Below are 22175 nucleotides of genomic sequence, written 5' to 3'. Positions count from 1 at the left end.
CTTAATTCTGCAGCATGGTCCTTGGTTTCTATGGCACTTTGGTGCAGCAGGCTGGAAATTCTGCGGCAGCCTCAGGTAAATTCAAAATTGGAGGTTTTTAATTAATCAGATATGAAAATGAATAATACAATCAGTACACCATTGCTTATAGTGTTCGATTTGATATTAAAATCAAGTAATTTACCTTTCCCATAAATTTTAAATTTGCTGCAGATTTTTGTAATGATAATGCATAACTGCTGTGAACTTTTTTTCCCAGAGGTGGTGGGGACTGGATGCCTTGGCAGTTGGATAGGAGACTGTTGGAACTTTTGACACCAGAGAAGGTGTGGGAGGTGGTTTAGGATTGCGGAATTAATGACAATTTTTTGTTCAGTCTCACATCATTAGAATGCTTGGAATAGCTGCAGTGTGCAGTTTGCTCTGCAGTATCTCCAGTTTCTCATCTTAGGCTGATCATGGTTTCAAACATCCAAGTAGATGGCATCTTTTCTAGTCTGATTTGAGATTTCATGGTCATCATGACACCCAGGTGTTTTTAGCTCACATTTGTGCTTTTTGGGATGGAGGGTCTGTTTAATTGTTTAGCCAATGGAGAGTGATTGAGCTAAATGGCTTTCAGAGCTCTCTGTATTGGCTAACTCTGTTGTTGGTCAAGTAGGTCATCGTAGTGTACCCTTTAATATCAGTACAGTGGTTCCAAAATTTTCTCTGCATTATCTTCTGAGGTCTTGTTGGAATACAGACGGCTTGTGGCACTGCTTAGAGTGCTCTTCACTGGGTTACACATAGAGTGTGTTTATAATCTTCTCCCATCACTCTAAAGGACGTGAAGAGTTATTCCTCCTTCCCTCCCCATAGTGTCTACAAAGCCATGACATCTGTGAGTGGTTATTGACTGGTGCATAGGTTGGTGAATCCTAGCTGCCTACACTCAGTTTCTCATGAATAGTTTTCTATCTACATCATGGACAAATAGAATTGAGACAAGATTAACTCCTTTTAGGGGGCAGATGCAAAATGTTCTTTGCGTGCAATTTTGGCCAGTCTAACTTTCTGTGGTACTAAGGCAGCTTCTATCTTTGAGTGAGAGCCAGGCCCCTCATAGTTAGTAAAATCAAGTTGGGAGTGATGTTAGGTCTTTTTGTGGCAGGGCTGAAGGGCCTTCCAGGGTTGAGATCATCTGCTACCATAAATGTAAAAAGGAAGGGACACAGTTTAAGTTTGGTATAGTTAGAGATGTAACCAAAACATGTACCTTAGAGCTCCAGTATGTGTTAAATCCACAGCCAGGCTTTCTCTCTTTCCTATTTACTCCACTTCGTAGGACATAAAATTTCTTGTTCTTCGAGTATGTGTCAGTGTGGAGCCCACTCTATATGTGCATGCCCCTTAAGGATGTGAGATCAGAATCTTTGCACAGCAGTGTCCATTGGGCCATGCCTGCACCCCCACCGATCCTCATCCCCACTCCCCCATAAGGGCATAAAGGTCAGCAGAGTGGCCAGAACCATCCTTCAGTTCTCTCTTACTGCCTGTGGCAGCAAGACAGAACCAGGCTGTATATGCCTGCTACCCTTTAGCTAATAACAAGTAAAGAGAGGAAATACTCTAGGTAGGACACTAGGGTTAATTCTCTTCAGGAAATTCTTTTAATTTTCTTGCAACCCTTCTTCCTTGACACCCCCAAAAATTATTTATTATTCAGTACTCTTCACCACAACCACTATCTTGGTGACTTCAAACCCTGTCCATTTCACAAATGACACATTCTCCTCACAGATGGAGGTAACCATGGTCTGTTCTGCTTAGGTGAAAGCCGTATGACTGACCATTGCACTGTCTGCCAGTCTTTCTCGTCAAAAATGAGAAAATCTGGAGACACTGGGCTAAAACTATTTCTGTTGGAGCAGTCTGTGAGGGGCACTTTGGACCCAGAAGAATAGGCATCAGGCTGCAAGACGAGACCTTGTACCTCCAAGTCCAGTTAGTTAGAGCCCTTGTGAGCTGTGATGCGACTCCTAAGGCAAATTCCAGTAAGACAGCTGACACTGTATTGATTGGCCGTCCATGACTGTCCAAGTCAGCTTATCGCCGATGGGTGCTCCAGCACCAAAAGCCTGTGATGTATCCTTCACTTGGAACCACGGTAGATCAGAACACCAAACGGGCCATGGTTCCTAGCACCGGTGCTTTTACCTCCCGTAAAAAGGGAAAAGCTCAGAGGCCTAAGAAAAGAGCATTTGCCTTCAGTCTCCTCCTGGGAATTTGGCAGAAAGTCCTTTCATAATACAGGGCAAGTGACATGGTATTGATTCCTGGCCCAGTACCAAAACAACCCTTCTACCTACATCTGCTACCAATACCTTGGCAGTGGCAATCAAAGCCCTAATGGATCCGGCAGACCAACTATTGTTGGAAGTCACTGCTTCTCTGGTACTGTCCTCTGTACTGAGGACCTTACTCTTGGCACTAACTCTGATGTCTAAATTCTCAGTACTGACAGTACCCCAGAGGTCAGCACTACCTTTAGCGGAAATCTACTCCTTTTCTTCCCTGTCTGGGCCGCACCTTTTCCCTCCGACTAGCCTAGAGTCTTCCCCTTTCCCCTCCTTCCCATTCACAGAGATCAGGAAATAGTTCACCCTCTCATTTTGGAGCCCCAGCTTACCCATCACTTTCATGACACTGGCTTAAACAATGCTACCCTTAAAATTTTTCACCATGGGCTGAGTCAAAGCCCATTCCAGTCAGTAGGAATTTTTGTCATTCGCTTCATTGTGCTCCATTGACTGGCGTGGACTTTGGATCAGGTCCACATCATGGGACGATCATATATAATATTTTTGATGATCATAATGAGTTATTGATTCAGACAAGATACTTTTCACTAGAAATTCAAATAGACTTACATTTGTGTATGTGATTCTGCTTGCAGTATTACTTGTGATTTTCTTAGCCTGCTGTATACCCACACAATTGTTTTTATATATTTATATAAATACAGTAGAACTTCGATTTTACTAAAACCAGCCATACAAATGACCAGTTACATAAATCATTTTTCCAGAAAGGGGGGCGGGGGGAATCACATAATGAAAGTCAATGAACAAGTTGATATCTCTTCACATTCCAGTTTCTTCAGTGGATCGGAAGTATCTTTTACAGTGCTGTAAAGAACAAGACGACGACGATGCAGTGCACCCTACTGCAATTTATGCACCATACCTACTGTCATTTTGAGATGTACAATTTTTTGAACATTTCAATTTTATAAACTTCAGTCCCCAATTAGTTTGTAAAATTAGAGGTTCTACTGTATCTTAAATTCAGTGGCTTTATATATTTTAATTTCTCTCTCTTCCATCAAACAGATAAGCAATCTGAAGAAAATTTTAAAAGGGATATTGGATTACAATCATGAGGTAAGAACTATTTCTCAGTGCTTTCCTTTTGCTGAATCTAGTCATTATGCTTGTTGGACATGCTACAGATTATTGATTTGTTTAGCATTCGGTCCAGATATATCACAAGCGCTCAGCACCCAGCAGCACCCATTGCCGCTGAGCTCTTTCAAAACATCTGACCCATCCATCATGAAATGAAATTGTTCATTTTTTCTAAATAGCCATTCTGTATCTTATCCGCTCCTCCATACTCTTTAAACCTGTCCTACCCAAAGTAATCAACTCATCATGGACTATCCTTGAGTACTAGACCTCTCCAAAGCTTTATTGTGTGTTTCATCGAATATTCCACTAAGCAACAAACCCAGCTTGAAAATAAAACCCCTAATAGTCTTAAGCATCTTGACATGAAAATAGTAGATGCCCTTGGTGACTCCATAGTGGAGTTGAATGCATAAAAAATAAAGCTTGTCTGTCTGACTTTCTCCTCTGCCCCTAGTAAAGACTATCTCTTTCATTTTTTCTGTGGGGAAAATACTCAGTTGAGGTGGGGAGAGAAGAGTTTATTAAAAGTTTTAATTTCGGACTGTTAGAGATCTACTATTGTGGCCTGTGTGTTCTGTGGAGAAGCTCTTGTGCTGCTTGTCTCCAAGACTGCACTCCATGGGAAGGAAAATGAGATATATTTGTTCCCTGCTATGTGCTGAGGTAGCTGGTGCATTAAGAATGCAGTGAAACAGACACAGTATGGGATACTCACATAGAGAGACTCCATACTCCAAGCACTTGTTTTCTGTCTGAACAGTATAAATATTCTGGAGAGGAGGAAGATAATACATTTGCTAAGACTCTTTGGGGGGCAACATTTTCAAAAATCGGTGCCTAAAGTTAGTCTCCCAAATCCAGACTTAATAAATTGACTGATTTTTCAAAAGTTCTGAGTATCACATTAAAGTTAGCTCACGTTAAAGTCTCAGAAGGGTAGGAATTGAGAACTCTGGTGTTTCTGAGCAAACATGTCAAGTCCTGTTAGCTGCTCAGAATGAATCTATCAGAAAGACATACATACCTTTCTCTTGGGAATTGTTTATCTGCTATGTAAAGACCCCATATGGATCTTTTTCCACATCCTGCACACACCCTGCTTGCTACTTTCACTTGTCAATCTGGGTTTAAAAAAACCTTCTCTTACACTTCATTCGGCAGATATTTCTTTCGTGGCCATGTTAAAGGAAGAGCAGTTAGTTTACAGCCTCTGGGTTTGTGAGAGCTTGATGCATTATAAAAGTTCTTTATATCCTCGAAGACCAATGTTGTCATTGCAAAATGATGTCAGCTCCTTTTTAAGCCACTAACTATGTGTAAGTTTAAGTTTCTGACATGGTAAATTTAGTATTTTAGAAAGTCAGTGACTCGATTTCAGAAAATGACTGAGCTTCAAGCTTTAGTGACTGAGTCATTAAATACGAAATTCTTCAAACATAAGATGCATCTGTGAAACATCCCAGATTGCTTCCAAAAGTGATGGAGATCCACTTAAATTTGTCAGTTGTCCTGCCTACATTTTTCTCATCTGAGAGCCCATCCTGGCAAAGTCCTTCTGCACAAGCTAGATATGAAAAGATTAGGCTTTTACCTAGCATAGACAAAAGCCTTGGAGAATTAGGGCACTTTTTTTGTTTCATTTTACAGTAACTCAATAGTTTATGGAGTATCCAAGGGGGTTCTAATGGCTGTAATATAGCATCCTGCACTATTACAGCCTTGCAGGAGAACAAGTTGAAGATCCTGTCCAGGACCCTGTGTACTTTATGGTCTCCACAGAAGTTGCCATAGACTGTTCCTCTTCCCACAGAATTCTGCTCTAAAATCTAAGCTTCCGCTGTTTTCCTTAAAGTTTCTAGTATTTGTGCAAAGAAGACTTTTCAGCTGTCGGAGTCCAAACCAATATGGTGGTTGTTTCCTGAGGCTGCTAAATCCTAAAATAGCTATGACTCGGTCCTTTTTCATCTCAGTGGGGTATTGACACTGGAGCCTAATTTTAACATAACCTATTTTACCAGAAATATCCAGCTAACACGTTTGTTTCACAATCCCAAACCCATGTCCTCATAGTGCCAAGTGACATATCTCCTTCCCAGCTTCCCTAACAGCTTCTACAAAGCCATATAAAAATCTGCATCACATTTTAAAGGTTGGGGCAATGTAAAAATTGGATATCAAAATAACCATTCAAGAAATACTGTATTGATTATATTACTCATTTTCTATTTTATTTAATAAAATTATTCGTTTTTCAATTTACCTGGGTCTGCTAGAGAATTCACATTCTAGCTCATTGGAGTGACAGAAAAATGAGGGAGCCTTGTTGAAGAATTTAGGTCCAGCTTGCCACATAGTACACAGGGGCTTTAGTCATATTAATGCCCATTCTTTGGGCAAGACTTCTAAGGCAGCAAATCTCTGTTGTTGTCCTTTTAAAACAACTTGATTTGCAGGAGAGTCATGTACTATTCTATACATACATTTGCTAGATACTATTGTGTAAATATCTTCTCCAAAGCTGTTTTTTGGCTTAAAAAAATCAGCAAATAAATTACACATTCCTTTCATAGTCAGTCTTTTTTTCTTTGTTTGCATTTTTGATCTGTTAAATTAACTGTTTTTTTCTATCTGCAATTTATGTGCTAAAAGTTTGACTCATTCCACTTTTCATAGTAATATTTTCAACTCTTACAAAGCTTTTTTTCTGATCTAGCAGAACTGCTTAATTCTCCCAACTAATACTCATTAATGTGTAAATCCTTCTAGATTGTAAATTGGCTTACAATAATTGTATGTCAGGTATGATTCTCTTCTCTTTCCGCTTCTTTCCATTCTTTCTCCCTGCTTCTATGTCAAGCATTTTTTTCCTTTTATGACCCCTTTCTGCTATTCAGTTTGTCTTGTACCACTATTTCAGACCCTTTCCACAGACTAACAGTTAGTTGTCTTACATCTGGGACTTGCTAAATATCTTTGGACCAGACCTGTAAAACTACTAGACCAAGGGATTATGACAGTTTTACAGTCTTTTGTTACCCATCAGGGCTAGACACACGTTTTATATCATTGGAATATTTGGAATTCTAGCTTTCCACTTCTGTGATTTACAGCTTATTTCCCAGATGCAATTAAATTATTCTGTCTGATGACATATTTTTTGTTTCTGAAGAATTCTTTATTTGAATTGTAGAAAACAACTTCATTTTTTTTAAAAGTCCATCAGACAGGTACTGTTGGTCAGCTGTCTTTTGAACTTCCTTATGTTACTGGCTTCTTTCCTAGCCTTTCCCAACCTGGAAGAACAGATATGTAGTGGTGAGAGTAGTTGTTCATTATTGATATTAGTTGAGACAGCCTTCTCTGGATTCTCTGAAATGCTGGTTGTATCAAATTATGTGGATGGAATTTGTGTTGTAGAACCTTGTCCAAAGGTAGGTGGGCTGAGGTTATCCTATTTATTTCACTTGAGACTCGAAGTTGGGTTTGAAAACGGTGCCAAAGATGGAAGGTGAGCTCTTTCTACTGGCTTCTTATATATATATTGTGTCTTTGTGCAGATTTTAGGGCAGCAGATTAATGACTTTACCCTTCCTGATGTTAACCTGATTGGAGAGCACTCAGATGTTGCAGAGCTTGGAAGAATGCTTCAGCTCATTTTGGGATGTGCTGTGAATTGTGAGCAGAAGCAAGGTAATCAATTTTGAATATACAGTATGCTTTCTGTGTAGTTAATGGAAGTCAGACTTGCTGCATAAATGATGTGGGGAAAATGGTGTGTCTGGGATTGTTGTCAGAGGCACGATTTATTTTCCTGTGGGTCATGACTTTATTTTGTCTTATTGATGATAGTTGACATCACATTACAAGCTTCACTGAGTTTGCAAGCTGGAACTGTGGAGCTGGTTATGTATGCTTCTGATGTATATATTTCCTTTTGGTTCCATGAATAGAAATGAAAAATGGCTCCACAGATGAAAATTACTGAACCCAGCTTTTAGTTATTAATTATTGTGGGAAGGCTCAGTTGCAGATTCTTATCTGGGTAATTGCAAATTCATAGACAAGATGCACATTGCACACAAAAAGAATGGTTATGATATAGGTTTGGGAGCCATATGCTATAGGATCTGGATTCTGTTCCCTACTCTGACACTTGCTCCCACCTTGGGCCCATGACTTAAAACTCTCTAGCCTTGTCTACTCTTGAGAATTTGCTACCCACTCAGTGGTTTCCCAGCATACTGGTCTCACACCTCATATCCATCAACAAATGAGTCCTCAGCAGGTATGCAGCTCTTACTGTAACATCAGCTGATATTGGAATTTACAAATATGAGATCCAGGAAGAGGAAAAACAGAGGGCATATATTCATGAAAATACACAAAGACAAGAGTAGGGTCTCTGACCAGATGCACAAGGTACACAAAATGAGTCACTATTGAAAGGTAGGATGAGAATCCTGAAAATCTTGGAAGGGCAGGACCTTTTCTTGTATCTTGCCCTTGTCTTTCTGTCTGAATAGTTCAGAAAAAAATGGAGCTGCAATTGGAGGACAGACCGTTCCAGTGGGAATTATTTAGTGTGCATTTAAAGACAAATAAAAATGATTACTTTGACCCAACTGTTAGTCATTTCACTACAGCTGCCTATTGCCAATATCAGTCAGGACAATAGTAGTTAATGGATTGCCCCCTTAGCTTACAAGCTTTCCACAGCTACTCCACCCCTTGGCAAGAGCATAGAAAGGAAAATGTGTATCCAGACAAGATGCCCTTGCAACAGGGATAACTGTATTATCCCTTTTCTTGTACATAATTTGCAGTTTTTGATATTGCAATTGGCCTACAAGCTTGTTTGTATTACAACTGAGTACTTGGCACATCGTGATGATTTTCTTAAATATCAATATTAGAATATATACTGCTCGATCTTGAAATGACAAGAGTTTTTGAAAATGTCTCCATCATTCACTTGGCCTGCCACCATATGTACACACGCGTGGACCTTCAGAAATGTCTTACTAAGCCTTGCATCATCACTTGGAAGTATGGCTTTCTGTTACTGTGCTCCTGGGTTTATTGGGGAGGGGTCTGGACACTGACTGAGCACAAGTCCCAGGAATGGCACCTGCACAATTTGCAGGAGAGAGGTGGCTATTTATCCCTTCGTTCTGTTTGACTGTCTTAAGTTTAAGTGTAAATAATGACATGCGAGAATGTTCTTGTTTTCAGAGTACATCCAGACCATCATGATGATGGAGGAGTCTGTTCAACATGTTGTCATGACAGCTATTCAGGAGGTATGCTGAAGTGTCCATAATATGTAACAATTCAGCTTTTCAATTCAGTACCGGAATATACTTCTTCTCAGTTTTGTTAACTTCAGTAGAAAGAAGTAATTAATAGAATGGGCATGGAATATAACATTTATAAAGTTAGAATAAGGAATGTTTTCCTCTTTTGATTAGGGAAAACAGAGTTTTGCTAATCAAGCCTTATTTATGTAATAGAATTCAGGCAAATTTCCACTTTTCTTTAAATCTAGAAGATTAAACTTCTAGATATTGATACTGGGCTCGCCTTCCTTTACCTTTCCTTTCCTACGGCTCCTAAAAACACACTATACTTTGTTGTGTAAGTAGCAAAATAAGTACTGTAGGATGTCGTTCATTTGCACCTAGTAACGGGGAGACTCACTGAATTACTAAATTTTGTAAACAGGCAAGTAAGTGAACAAATACAGTAAAAAGAGGAAAACGCATTGCAAAATATACTTTCTATTTTGTTAGCTGTAGTCTAGCTTTTAGTTTTAATTATTCCTGATAATACTTCATAGTAGTCAATAAATGTACTGTAGTATATTTTGTAAAAATAACATCATTTTAGTAACATGAGACCTCACTAGAGCCTTTGTTCCTAAAGTGATGAGAAGTGGGGAAAGGCTACCTTTCTTGGTAAGCTTAGCAATGTTTAGTTTAGATTAGCAAGTTGACCATATGCACTTTTTTTAAAAGCAAGGAATGATTTCACAATCTTGCTGTAACTGGTGAGTCATGCTGAGACACTAGATGGAAGCATAGCAGAAAGGAAGCAAGTACAGTGAAATCGGTTAATGTCTGCCATTACTTCTTCCAAGTTTTGGCTGTTGAAACAGGTGCCTGCCTAATACAGGGATACTTAGCTCAGTCGGACTTTAGTGCCTTAGTTCTGGGTCTTGCCTATGGGGCTTTAGCTGAGGCCCAACAAAATAAATCACTTTTCGGATTCAGGTGGAGCTACTTCCCTTCAAACCACTTTAGTAGCTCAACTTCACTGCATTGAAGCAGCTGAGTGGCCTTTTGTATGGATGGTTTGTAACTTAGAACAAATTAATTGGAGAAGGACAGGAAATCTAAAAGCAGAGATTTTGCTGACCTCGAAAGCAAATGGTTTCTTGGCACATGCTCCATAAGAAGGCAAAAGTTCACTAAGGTCTTTGCCAGTGTCTTTTGTTCCCAATCCATAACTGATGATCAGTTTAACTGCGTGCATGTGAGCAAAAATCACCATGTTTAAGCATCTAATTCCACTTAGATCTTGATAAATCAGCAATTGAACCCTATGCTGACTTCAGTGTGATAAATTCAGATTTGTCTACCCCGTATATAAAATGTGTTTTTCCTACAGTTCCCTATAAAGGGAAATAAATGATACAGAGCCAAAGGTTGCTCAATTCTTCATCATGACTTGTCTCTGCAATCCACAGTCTAGGAGTCATATGCACTGTTTGATCACCATGGAACCATTTAGAGTACCAAAACTGGTAGGGGGCAAGCACACTCGCTTCTCAGATTTAGCATTCTGGAAATGAGGGTGAAAAAAACCCATCCCCTTAGATTATCTTTCATTCCCTGTCCTTCCCTAAGCCAGTGCTGCCAGGGAGTCAGTTCCTGGTTTCCAGACCATGGTTTTGTGGGGCAGTTTTTGTGCATGTGTGTCTTCTTTTCTCTGTCCCCCTCCCCCATTTGTTTTGATAGGATTTTTCATAGCTGTCTTTTATTGGTCCCTAGTTTTTAGTAGCACTTTCCACTCTGCTACAGTGGACAAAAAATAAATTCATATTCAGGAGATGTGTTTCTTAATCTAATAAGATATCCATATTAATAACCATGTCCATGGCTTAATGAAGCATTTGTCCAGTGGCTATGGAGTTCGTTCAGTATTTGTGACCTGTGCCAGAAAAAAGTGACACCACAGGCTGAGGGCTCTCCTTTGGAGGAGTCTTTGAAACTCAGTTGATCAAAAGAGCTGCTTTCCAAGTAATACTCCAGATCGAAGTGGCTTGACTCTACCTTTCAAAGACTTTAGAAGACTAAGAAATTCAGAACCAAATGGAGAGTTCTGAGATGCTTATTCAAAAATCATCAGATCCTTCTCAGAGTCAAGAGTCCAGATCCCAGGAAAATCTTCAGAGCTGCAATCTCCATCTTTGGAGAAAAACATAGCTCCTTGAAAGTTTCCATACAGAGCTGGATGGGCAACAGACTTCTAAAGTCAGTTAAAGAGTTAGTGCCAAAGAATTATGTTCTTATTGTGCCTCAAAGCAGGTAGCCTCTATGGGTCCTAGAAAGTGCAAAAGGTTTAGGGTCTTCTTGGATCCAGGACATTCAGAACTTTTTCATGGTCTGGTGGACTGCTTGGAGCAGACCCCTGCAGAGGGATTTGAGTGACTCAGGTATGTGGAGGAGTCACAAAATGAAGTGCTGATATGACAGCCATGTAGACAGGTGAGAAGTGTAGGTATTGCATACCTACATCATCCAAGCATTGCAAAACACTTTCCATGCACTTAGACTGTCTTAAGTATTAGTTACATAAAAAGACCTGTTAAATAAATCTTTCTACTGTATTGCATAGTTTATTTTTCTACTTCCGTTAAATATATACAAATGCTTATAGATGATACTTTATTAATTTATACATAATAAGTAATACTGCTCGTGGAAACATGTTTCACACCCCAGCAGAACTGGCCCATCTATCACTTGTAATAGCCTATACCTAACGTGGTATTTTTTTCACTGGAAAAAAAAATGCCATTTTTCACATTGCAAAATGGTAATTTCACATGTGAAGTTTTGTACAAGAAAATGAATTTAAAAGAACCTTTATTTTATTTGAATTTCCTGTGCTTTTGAACAACTGTATTCTTTGATAATCAGAATTTTTCAAGTAAAACCCCAGCTAAAAAATAAATGGAAAATCTTTTTCTTCAGGTAGATTCTGAAACATTTCAAACACCATATAAACCAAACAGTGCCTTGATAGTCTGTTCATTTCAATGGAGCTGAATTCATGTGTTTCCAGCATTGAGATTCTAAGGCCCCTGCAAATATTCGTGCACATAAGTAGTTCCGTTGAACTCATAAGTTTGCAGGATGAGGGCCTAAGTGTATGGTTTTCAAAGCAATGAAAAATCTAGTATAGAGTTTTTCAATTTCACATTTTACACAGATTGATTTTTCATGGCAAACTAAAATTTAACATTTCCCATGAAATCTATTTCTGTGACAATACAGCTTTGCAATTGCTTCATAATGCATCTGGCGAATTATGCTGTTCTTTTCCCAAGTCTCAGATATAAATAGTCATTTGGAAGGTTGAGAGTTCTTTACCAATAAATAGGAAAACACCTTCATTTCCTAATAACTAAACTTAGAGACTTTATAACAAGTTCCTTTTCCCCTTCAGTAAGCATGTCCACCAGACCATCAAAACATGGTCATGCCCTTTACTGTAGAGTATTTGAGGCAGTTTCAAACCTGTCTGAGGTTGCATAGCAAGAAGGATTTGCTCCTTAGATGGGTCCCAAAAATGTTGTTTTCACAGAGATAGCAAATATCAATTTTCCTGTGTTTCAGCCTAATTATTTTCAAGGTTCATTTTGGCTTCAGTAAAAACTATTCTTTGTAGAGGCTGCTTTATGGAATAATTAGTGATGGTGGAAAAAGTCAAAAGTCATACCATACTAGAAGTTGTAGAAGATGTTAGATATGCCACTGGGTCTCTTGAAAATAAAAAATCTCCAGAAAACAGAGATCTTAGTCTGACAAAGGGAAATGAAGTTATCATGCACCTTATATATAATGCAACAGAGTATCAAACATTTTCATGTTATGACAGAAAATAAGCTGCAAACTATGTTTATAGAATAGAGAGAGAGTAAGTCATGTGTATGATAAACCAGAAGAATCAAGTGCATGTTTCTAGGGCATTCATGCACACAGATCTCCTGATAATCTTAGTTGCCAACCTTGTATCCATGACAACACTAATAACTCAGCCCTCATGAGCAAACCAGTTAAAATTGGATAAAGGTTTTAATAACACCTGGCATGGTTATATATATTTATTTTTATAATGCTGCTTGCCATAGTTGTGGGCATGAAAAAGGTGTAATTAGGATAATAAAAGGAATGACAGATATTTTCTATAAAAATATTAAAATATAAACTGATTAAATTAACTTGTAGTCCAGATTGTTTCACCTGTGCTTTTAAGATCAGGGATATGTTACCTCTCATTTACCAAAGAATAGATTAATTGGAGGAAAATATTAGAGATTTCTCTAGGCTGAATCATGAATGGTGGGTTGAAATTAAAGTTCTAATCCTGTAATTCTTAGTAAAGCATTTTATATAGCTTCTTGTGAAGTCTTATAAAAATCAAATTGGCTTGGTTAGAGATGCTAATGGCTGGTCTGTTAAAAGGTTATGATAGATGGCATCTGGGCAGGGGAGATGGCTTAAGTGGGCACCACAGGGATCAGTGTTGGGTTCAGTCTTAACATCGTCATTAATTATCTGGAAGAGGGTATAAACAGCCACTAACAAAATCAGGTGATCAGAAGGTGGAGGAGAAAGACATAATACTAAGGGGCCTAGCAAGGTTAGAAATTATTGGCAGGGGACTACAAAATGATATTCATCTTAGAAAACTAAGGCGATAAATTAGATACAAGTTCACAACGCTACGGTTTGTGGCAATGAAAAAGGCCATTAACTTGGCTTTTCAGAAACACTAAATCACAGAACAGGGACTTTATAATCCCTCCTTATAAGAATTTGGGCTCTGTAGATGGAATATTTCATTTCTGAGCGGCTTGTCACCAGAAATTTGTAGATCAACTGGAAAGAATTTAGTGAAGAGCAACAAAAATGGTCGAGGGCTGGAGGAACTTTGGAGATAAGATTGACTATGTCTAAATATTTATAGATTGGCTAAATGACAGCTAGAGAGTGGGGTGCAAAAGTGTACAGATATGTGAGTGGCATGAATGTTGAGGATGGGGAGCAATTTGTTACTGTACATTGTAATGTAACCAGAAGTTATGGGTTGGCATTTAAGCAAAAGAAAACCGAGTGCTAAATAGCAGAAGAAATTATGACAATGAGTTGTATGCCTACAGAGTGGGCATCCACAGAATGTAGGGGAAGTGGGCTGTGGAGAGATTTTTAACCCCAGGCTGGGTGAAGCATGAGGAATTACACTGAAGGGAACAGTGTTGCATTGGAATCAGGATTGATTAGATGTATGGTTAGATTGATTAGTCTTTTTCATTTCTAATTTCTATTATTCATGTAATAGAAAAAACAAACCAAAAATGAATATATTCTAATAATCCCCAAAACAAGCAGTACAAACCTGTAGTACTTGGTTTGGGGTTAATTACAACATAACTAATTATTTTTACCTTTATGTTACTAGTATGTATCTCAATCTTAACTTCTGTTTTAACATAGTTTTTTTTTCTTTTTCTTTTTTCTTTTTCCTCAGTCTGGGAATTTCCTTTTGCATTTTTTTTATGTTTGAACTCCCCTCTAGCCATTTTGATATTGTAACAGATTGGATGTGTGTCCAGAAAGAGGATTTATTTTCTTATCTGCTAATTTTTTCCTCTGGAGAAGCATGTCAGCCAATCTGGAGCCTCCCTAGAAAGCTATAACTAAAAAAATCTGATTTGCTCTTTCCACCAACCCTAAAAAATCCACAGGTTATGTTTCTCCAAATAATAAAGTTCAGTTCATATATCATGCAAGTTGCAGTGTTTCAGTTTTGAAAATATTCATTCCGGAGCATGGGCTCTTAACCTAGGAATTGCAAACAAGTCAGGAGGGGGAGTCATAATCAGCCCCTCTTTTTTTATATATAATTAAATGGGAGGAGCAGGGACCCCAGATTTTTTTGTTTTGGTGTTACATGGGGTCAAAGTATGAAAAAGGGTTAGAACCAGTGTTAGAGTGAAAATTCCAGAGTAAATCTTTACTACCATATGGATTGCTGCCAATATTCTGCAAAAAGCATCCCGAGCTTTTCATGATGGATGATAGGTAGGCATGCTTTTACAGAGGGAAATGTACCAGATAAGATTTTTTTTTCATATTCCTTTATAGTGTTTGTCCTACAGATTTATAATTCTCTCTGTATATACCATACATAAAAATGTGACGTGAAAACTTAAGGCCTTATCTTCAGAACAAACCTTTCTTAAATTTAAGATTGATCTGGGTTTTTTATAAATGAAAACTTAGCTTTTAATATACAAATAAATCTTTTGCTTTTTCTAATCCAGTGTAATCTAATTGCAGTTGATGAGTAAAGAATCTCCAGTCTCTGTTGGAAATGATGCTTACGTTGACCTTGATCGTCAGGTACCTAAGACCAGATGTTTCTTTTTCTTTAATCATAGGAAATCAGTGTGTAGTCAGTCTGGTATATGGCATGTTGTAAGCAGGCTGCCTCATCTTCTTCTTCTTCTCTTTTTTTGAAAATCTTTTGGGAAAATTCAAACAAAGGAACACACATTCAAAGTTTTAAATGTAATATTTTTTCTTTGTTAAAGTACAATTTTTTTAAAAGAAAGTCAGTTAATCAAAAGTTTCAATTACATATATTTATCTGTGGCTTATGTCCATCAGTAGTATGTGCTACATTTAAACAAATAAGTAAATAAAAGAACTTTGGTATATATAATTCTGAATATGATTGTTCACAATGCATGTGCAGAACAAAAATATTTCTTTGGAAAATAAAATTCATTATAAGCATTATGAATAGTTTGTAGTTGTCATGCTCAAAACTGGCATTATTTCTGACATAGCAAAAAGTGAAGACCTTACAAGTCAAAGGATAGTCTGGAAGAAACTAAATAGAATTAGTAACATTTATTAGCTGTAGACAAAACTTTTTTGCTCTAGCCAACTCTCTTTTAAGTCAATAGAAAGACATCCCACTTGGCTTTAGTGGGCTAGATCGGACTCAGATATCCTTGCAATAGTCCTGGGAACTGTTGTGAATTTCCTACTTTGAGAAATTTTGGGAAAATTCCTCAGTGGCTGAAGTATTTGTGAAAAATGCTGGACCAAATGTACGTCAGCTATTGTGTGCGCATTTTGAGAGCACATTATGTCATTTATGTTGTTTCTACAGCCTCAACCACAGTCCCTAAAATGGTAGATGTATAACCTGGAGAATGGTACTGTTTTTACTGAATCATTATAACATAAGTTATCTGTGTGGCTGTACATACTGTCTAAGAGATGGAGTTAATTTTTATGTGTCAGCTGTCACCTGAAAGGATGCCATTCTCTACAATAGATTAGATCGTCGAGAGAAGTAGGAGGCCCTTGTAAGGCTTCTAAGAATTCTTCACATTTATTCCAAAAATACATAGTGTCTTTGTGTTTGCTTCTCAGACTGATTTTCTTTCCATATACTTAATTTTACAATCCTAGAGAAACTTGGAAGCCATAAATCTTTCCATTATTATAAAATCCTTTAGAGACATAACTGAATAAATGCAAACGTATATATTAAATGATGTCATTCAGATTTAGACTTTTCCTCTACCACAGCAGTTGTTTCCCCTTTGTGCAGCAAAAGTAGTGTACCCAGTGGCTAGACAGGTTTTACCTTAATTGTCTATTCCTTGTAATCCATCTCCCAGTCCCTTGTGTATTTGCAAACATAGTGAAAACTGAAACTATTCACTCTTGTAAAGAAAAGTGGTGTTGACAATTTTTTAAATGTACAGAAGTGGTATATTTTCCAACATTCAGGTTGTGGGGGTTCTTGAGCGCAACATGTAAAATGAAAATGCTTGCCTTAATACTTTGTTTTGGAAAAAAGAATTGCCTTCAGAACAAAGAATTGGGGGGAGGGATAGCTCAGTGGTTTGAGCATTGGCCTGCTAAACCCAGGTTTGTGAGTTCAATCCTTGAGGGGGCCATGTAGGGATCTGGGGCAAATATCTGTCTGGGGATTGGTCCTGCTTTAAGCAGGGGGTTGTACTAGATGACCTCCTGAGGTCCCTTCAAACCCTGATATTCTATGATTCTATGTTCATCTCTCACATATGAATGATCTGAGCTCTTGAATGATAAGGTGCCCTTTGTCTTCTTATAAAAGTAGAATAGTCAATAACTTTTTTCAAAATAAATAAATATGATCATAAAAACAGACTTTACAGTGATATCATTCAACATCCTTTATGGTTACAAAGAATTACATGTATTATAGTAAAGTTATTGTGAAAATAAAAATGTTTATATTAATTTTAAATAGTTGAAGAAAACTACAGAAGAATTAAATGAAGCTTTAGCAACAAAAGAAGAAATTGCTCAGAGGTGCCATGAATTAGATATGCAGGTAGGTAGTTTATTATATGTGCACAATAAATTTATGGAAATTGTGGAGTTAGATTGAGAAAGAAGGGGCATGGTGATTCTAAGGCAGCTGAAGAAAGGAAGCAGTACGGAGACCGGTCTTTTTAAAAGTATACTCAGAAGTTGTACTTCTTTAACTATACCACTTTAGTTAAAGGAATACAATCCTCCTGAGTGTGGTTGCAGTATAAAGGTGCTTTATACTAGTTTAGCTATTCTCATACAGGAAGGGAATATGCTATACTGGTATTCTAGCATTAGGAGTTGTATTAGATATAACTATTTGGGGTGGGGGAAGTTGTGCCCCTTACCAAAATAGTTACAACAATACAAAAATTGTGTGAAGAACACATCTTAGGTCATCTTTTTTGAGTAAATTGAGCAAACTTGATCTGGAAGACATGAAGAGAATAAATCTGGAGCTCAGAAATGCTGTTTTATCAAAATCAATTTTCAGAGTAAAAGTGCGCTTTACTAAGATTTTATTACAGGATATTAGCATTTTGGTTTTGAAGGTAGACGAAGACTGTAATGTATTAAAGCCTTTTTGTTTACTGGTTAAATTGTGTTTGGTTTTAGATGTCTCTAATAAATATAATTTAATCTATGTTTTAAAAAATTAATGTTGTTATGCCCCCATTATAATATCTTGGGTACATCACAAATATTAAGGCTAGGATGCATTGCTCTCATATAAGTTTATTAGGCGTCCATCTATCGCCAGTTATGGGTCATACTAGCTCCATCACTTGCACACAAGTTTTGCTCTTTAAGCTGACAATTCCATTGTTCCAGTTTTGCACTTTTGTTGTAACAGGTTGCAGCACTTCAAGAGGAGAAAAGTAGTTTACTAGCTGAGAACCAGATCCTGATGGAACGTTTGAACCAATCTGATTCTATAGAAGATCCTAACAGCCCTGCAGGGCGTAGGCACCTGCAACTGCAGACACAGTTAGAACAGCTCCAGGAGGAAACATTTAGGTAAAGAGATCCAGAGTCGGTAAATTTCATTTCGAACTAACAGACACCTTATGAAATATTCCAGAAAGCAGATATTTCGTTTTGTAAACATTTTGTTCCTATTGGCAGTTATGTTGAATTATTATAGTGGGTGCCCATAATGACCACTGTAGTTAAGTTTACAGATAAGTTGCCATTATGACCCATCTTTTTATAAGCTTAGATTATATAAACATTTGCTTTTTAGGCTGAAATTTTCCATGCTTGCTCTCTGCCCAGAGTAGTAGTTTACAAAATGTGTACATAATCCCTACAGACATTTTTTTAGCTCAGTGAGGATAAAATATATATACTTACTTCTAACCATAGTTCTGGGACAAGAAATTCCCAGTTGAAAGGTTGGTATGGACAGTGTCCTTAATAATAATGTTCCCCCTTGAAAAAACAATTTTTTGTGATTTTCTCGAAGATAAAAGCAGTGCTTGAGAGAGCTCCACTCCCATTCGTATTTCCTCCACTACCACTTTGTTCTTTCATAAGAACATAAGAATGGCCATACTGGGTCAGACCAAATGTCCATCCAGCCCAGTATCCTGTCTGCCGACAGTGGCCAATGCTAGATGCCCCAGAGGGAGTGAACCTAACAGGTAATCCTGCCATCCATCTCCACCCTCTGACAAACAGAGCCTAGGGACACCATTCCTTACCCATCCTGGCTAATAGCCATTAATGGACTTAACCTCCATGAATTTATCTGGTTCTCTTTTAAACCCTGTTACAGTCCTAGCCTTCACAATCTTCTCAGGCAAGGAGTTCCACAGGTTGACTGTGCGCTGTGTGAAGAACTTCCTTTTATTTGTTTTAAACCTGCTGCCCATTAATTTCATTTGGTGGCCCCTAGTTCTTATATTATGGGAACAAGTAAATAACTTTTCCTTATTCACTTTCTCCACACCACTCATGATTTTATATACCTCTATCATATCCCCCCTTAGTCTCCTTTTTTCCAAGCTGAAAAGTCCTAGCCTCTTTAATCTCTCCTCGTATGGGACCCGTTCCAACCCCCTAATCATTTTAGTTGTCCTTCTCTGAACCTTTTCTAATGCCAGTATATCTTTTTTGAGATGAGACCACCACATCTGTATGCAGTATTCAAGATGTGGGCATACCGTGGATTTATATAAAGGGAATAAGATAGTCTCCGTCTTATTCTCTGTCCCTTTTTTAATGATTCCTAACATCCTGTTTGCTTTTTTGACTGCCGCTGCACACTGCGTGGACATCTTCAGAGAACTATCCACGATGACTCCAAGATCTCTTTCCTGATTAGTTGTAGCTAAATTAGCCCCCATCATATTGTATGTATAGTTGGGGTTATTTTTTCCAATGTGCATTACTTTACATTTATCCACATTAAATTTCATTTGCCATTTTGTTGCCCAATCACTTAGTTTTGTGAGATCTTTTTGAAGTTCTTCACAGTCTGCTTTGGTCCTAACTATCTTGAGCAGTTTAGTATCATCTGCAAACTTTGCCACCTCACTGTTTACCCCTTTCTCCAGATCATTTATGAATAAGTTGAATAGGATTGGTCCTAGGACTGACCCTTGGGGAACACCACTAGTTATCCCTCTCCATTCTGAAAATTTACCATTTATTCCTACCCTTTGTTCCCTGTCTTTTAACCAGTTCTCAGTCCATGAAAGGATCTTCCCTCTTATCCCATGACAACTTAATTTACATAAGAGCCTTTGGTGAGGGACCTTGTCAAAGGCTTTCTGGAAATCTAAGTATACTATGTCCACTGGATCCCCCTTGTCCACATGTTTGTTGACCCCTTTGAAGAACTCTAATAGATTAGTAAGACATTATTTCCCTTTACAGAAACCATGTTGACTTTTGCCCAACAATTTATGTTCTTCTGTGTGTCTGACAATTTTATTCTTTACTGTTGTTTCAACTAATTTGCCCGATACTGACGTTAGACTTAATGGTCTGTAATTGCTAGGATCACCTCTAGAGCCTTTTTAAATATTGGTGTTACATTAGCTATCTTCCAGTCGTTGGGTACAGAAGATGATTTAAAGGTTACAATACCCTAGTTAATAGTTCCGCAATTTCACATTTGAGTTCTTTCAGAACTCTTGGATGAATGCCATCTGGTCCCGGTGACTTTTATTACTGTTAAGTTTATCAATTAATTCCAAAACCTCCTCTAATGACACTTCAATCTGTGACAATTCCTCAGATTTGAAGGACGGCTCAGGTTTGGGAATCTCCCTAACATCATCAGCCGTGAAGACTGAAGCAAAGAATTCATTTAGTTTCTCCGCAATGACTTTATCGTCTTTAAGTGCTCCTTTTTTATCTCGATCGTCCAGGGGTCTCACTGGTTGTTTAGCAGGCTTCCTGCTTCTGATGTACTTAAAAAACATTTTATTACCTTTTGAGTTTTTGGCTAGCTGTTCTTCAAACTCCTTTTTGTCTTTTATTACATTTTTACACTTAATTTGGCAGTGTTTATACTCTTTTCTATTTATCTCACTAGGATTTGACTTCCACTTTTTAAAAGATGCCTTTTTATCTCTCACTGCTTCTTTTACATGGTCGTTAAGCCACAGTGGCTCTTTTTTAGTTCTTTTACTGTGTTTTTTAATTTGGGGTATACATTTAAGTTGGGCCTCTATTATGGTGTCTTTGAAAAGTGTCCAGGCAGCTTGCAGGTATTTCACTCTAGTCACTGTCCCTTTTAATTTCTGTTTAACTAACCTCCTCATTTTTGCATAGTTCCCCTTTCTGAAATTAAATGCCACAGTATTGAGCTGCTGAGGTGTTCCTCCCACCACAGGAATGTTAAATGTTGTTATATTATGGTCACTATTTCCAAGCGGTCCTGTTATAGTTATCTCTTGGACCAGATCCTGCGCTCCACTCAGAACTAAATCAAGAATTGCCTTTCCCCTTGTGGGTTCCTGTACCAGCTGCTCCAAGAAGCAGTCATTTAAAGTATCGAGAAATTTTGTCTCTGCATTTCATCCTGAGGTGACATGTACCCAGTCAGTATCGGAATAATTGAAATCCCCCACTATTATTGAGTTCTTTATTTTGATAGCCTCTCTAATCTCCCTTAGCATTTCATCGTCACTATCACTGTCCTGATCAGGTGGTCAATAATAGATCCCTACTGTTGTATTCTTCTTAGAGCATGGAATTACTATCCATAGAGATTCTGTGGAACATGTGGATTCATTTAAGATTTTCTTCATTTGATTCTACATTTTCTTTCACATATAGTGCCTCCCGCACGACCTGTTCTGTCCTTCCAATATATTTTGTACCCCGGAATGATTGTGTCCCATTGATTTGTCCTCACTCCACCAGGTTTCTGTGATGCCTATTATATCAATATCCTCCTTTAACACGAGGCACTCTAGTTCACCCATCTTATTATTTAGACTTCTAGCATTTGTGTACAAGCACTTTAAAAACTTGTCACTGTTTATTTGTCTGCCCTTTTCTGATGTGTCAGATTCTTTTTTATGTGAATGTTTCTCGTGTGATCTGGCCCCTACTTTATCCTCTTCCATCCTCTCCTCCTGACTAAAACCTAGAGAATCCTGCCTCAACTCTGCTTTGTTCTTTTCCAAATAATTCTTTCTCTTCCCTCTTCTAGTTCTGTGCATCTAACACCTGACAACTTTTCACCAAATTTAACTACATAAGCCTCCTACCCTGTCCCCTTCCTCTGTTTCTGCTCAAGATCATGCCACTTTCAATAAGGGCAAAATCCACAACCCCCTCTCGTATTCTCTCGGGCCACTCCCACCCTCTCCTCCTTTGCCCCATCTCTGATTCTGAAGTCTTTTTTCTACCCTTTTCTTACCTCAGAACCAGTGGCTTTGATCCAGTCTTTTCCCACTGCTTCGTCTGTCTTAGCTGCTGTCCCTCTGTCTTGGCTCCTTCCCCTCTGTGTTCAAACATGCTCTCATTTTCCACTATCCTAAAAAAATTCACTGTATTTTATCTGTTACTCCAACTAGTGTCCTTTTCCCTCCATACG

The 22175-nt window shown here is 38.1% G+C and overlaps 1 protein-coding gene across 1 annotated transcript in view; it reads left to right on the top strand.

Annotated features, from left to right (window-relative positions):
• The window catches only part of LOC112114283 (protein Hook homolog 3), a 138755-nt gene that overhangs the window by 33079 nt on the left and 83501 nt on the right, over positions 1-22175 (top strand). The window contains exons 4-9 of the mRNA XM_026663338.1: positions 3375-3425; positions 7010-7142; positions 8685-8752; positions 15080-15142; positions 17055-17138; positions 17973-18136. Of these exons, the coding sequence (XP_026519123.1) occupies positions 3375-3425; positions 7010-7142; positions 8685-8752; positions 15080-15142; positions 17055-17138; positions 17973-18136 (563 nt within the window). The remainder of the gene's footprint in view (positions 1-3374; positions 3426-7009; positions 7143-8684; positions 8753-15079; positions 15143-17054; positions 17139-17972; positions 18137-22175) is intronic.

The sequence above is a fragment of the Terrapene carolina genome, unplaced genomic scaffold (genome assembly GCF_002925995.2).
Source record: "Terrapene carolina triunguis isolate 2854851 unplaced genomic scaffold, T_m_triunguis-2.0 Scaffold33356, whole genome shotgun sequence".
NCBI classification, from domain to species: domain Eukaryota; kingdom Metazoa; phylum Chordata; order Testudines; family Emydidae; genus Terrapene; species Terrapene triunguis.
This window is presented reverse-complemented; position numbering and strand designations above follow the sequence as displayed.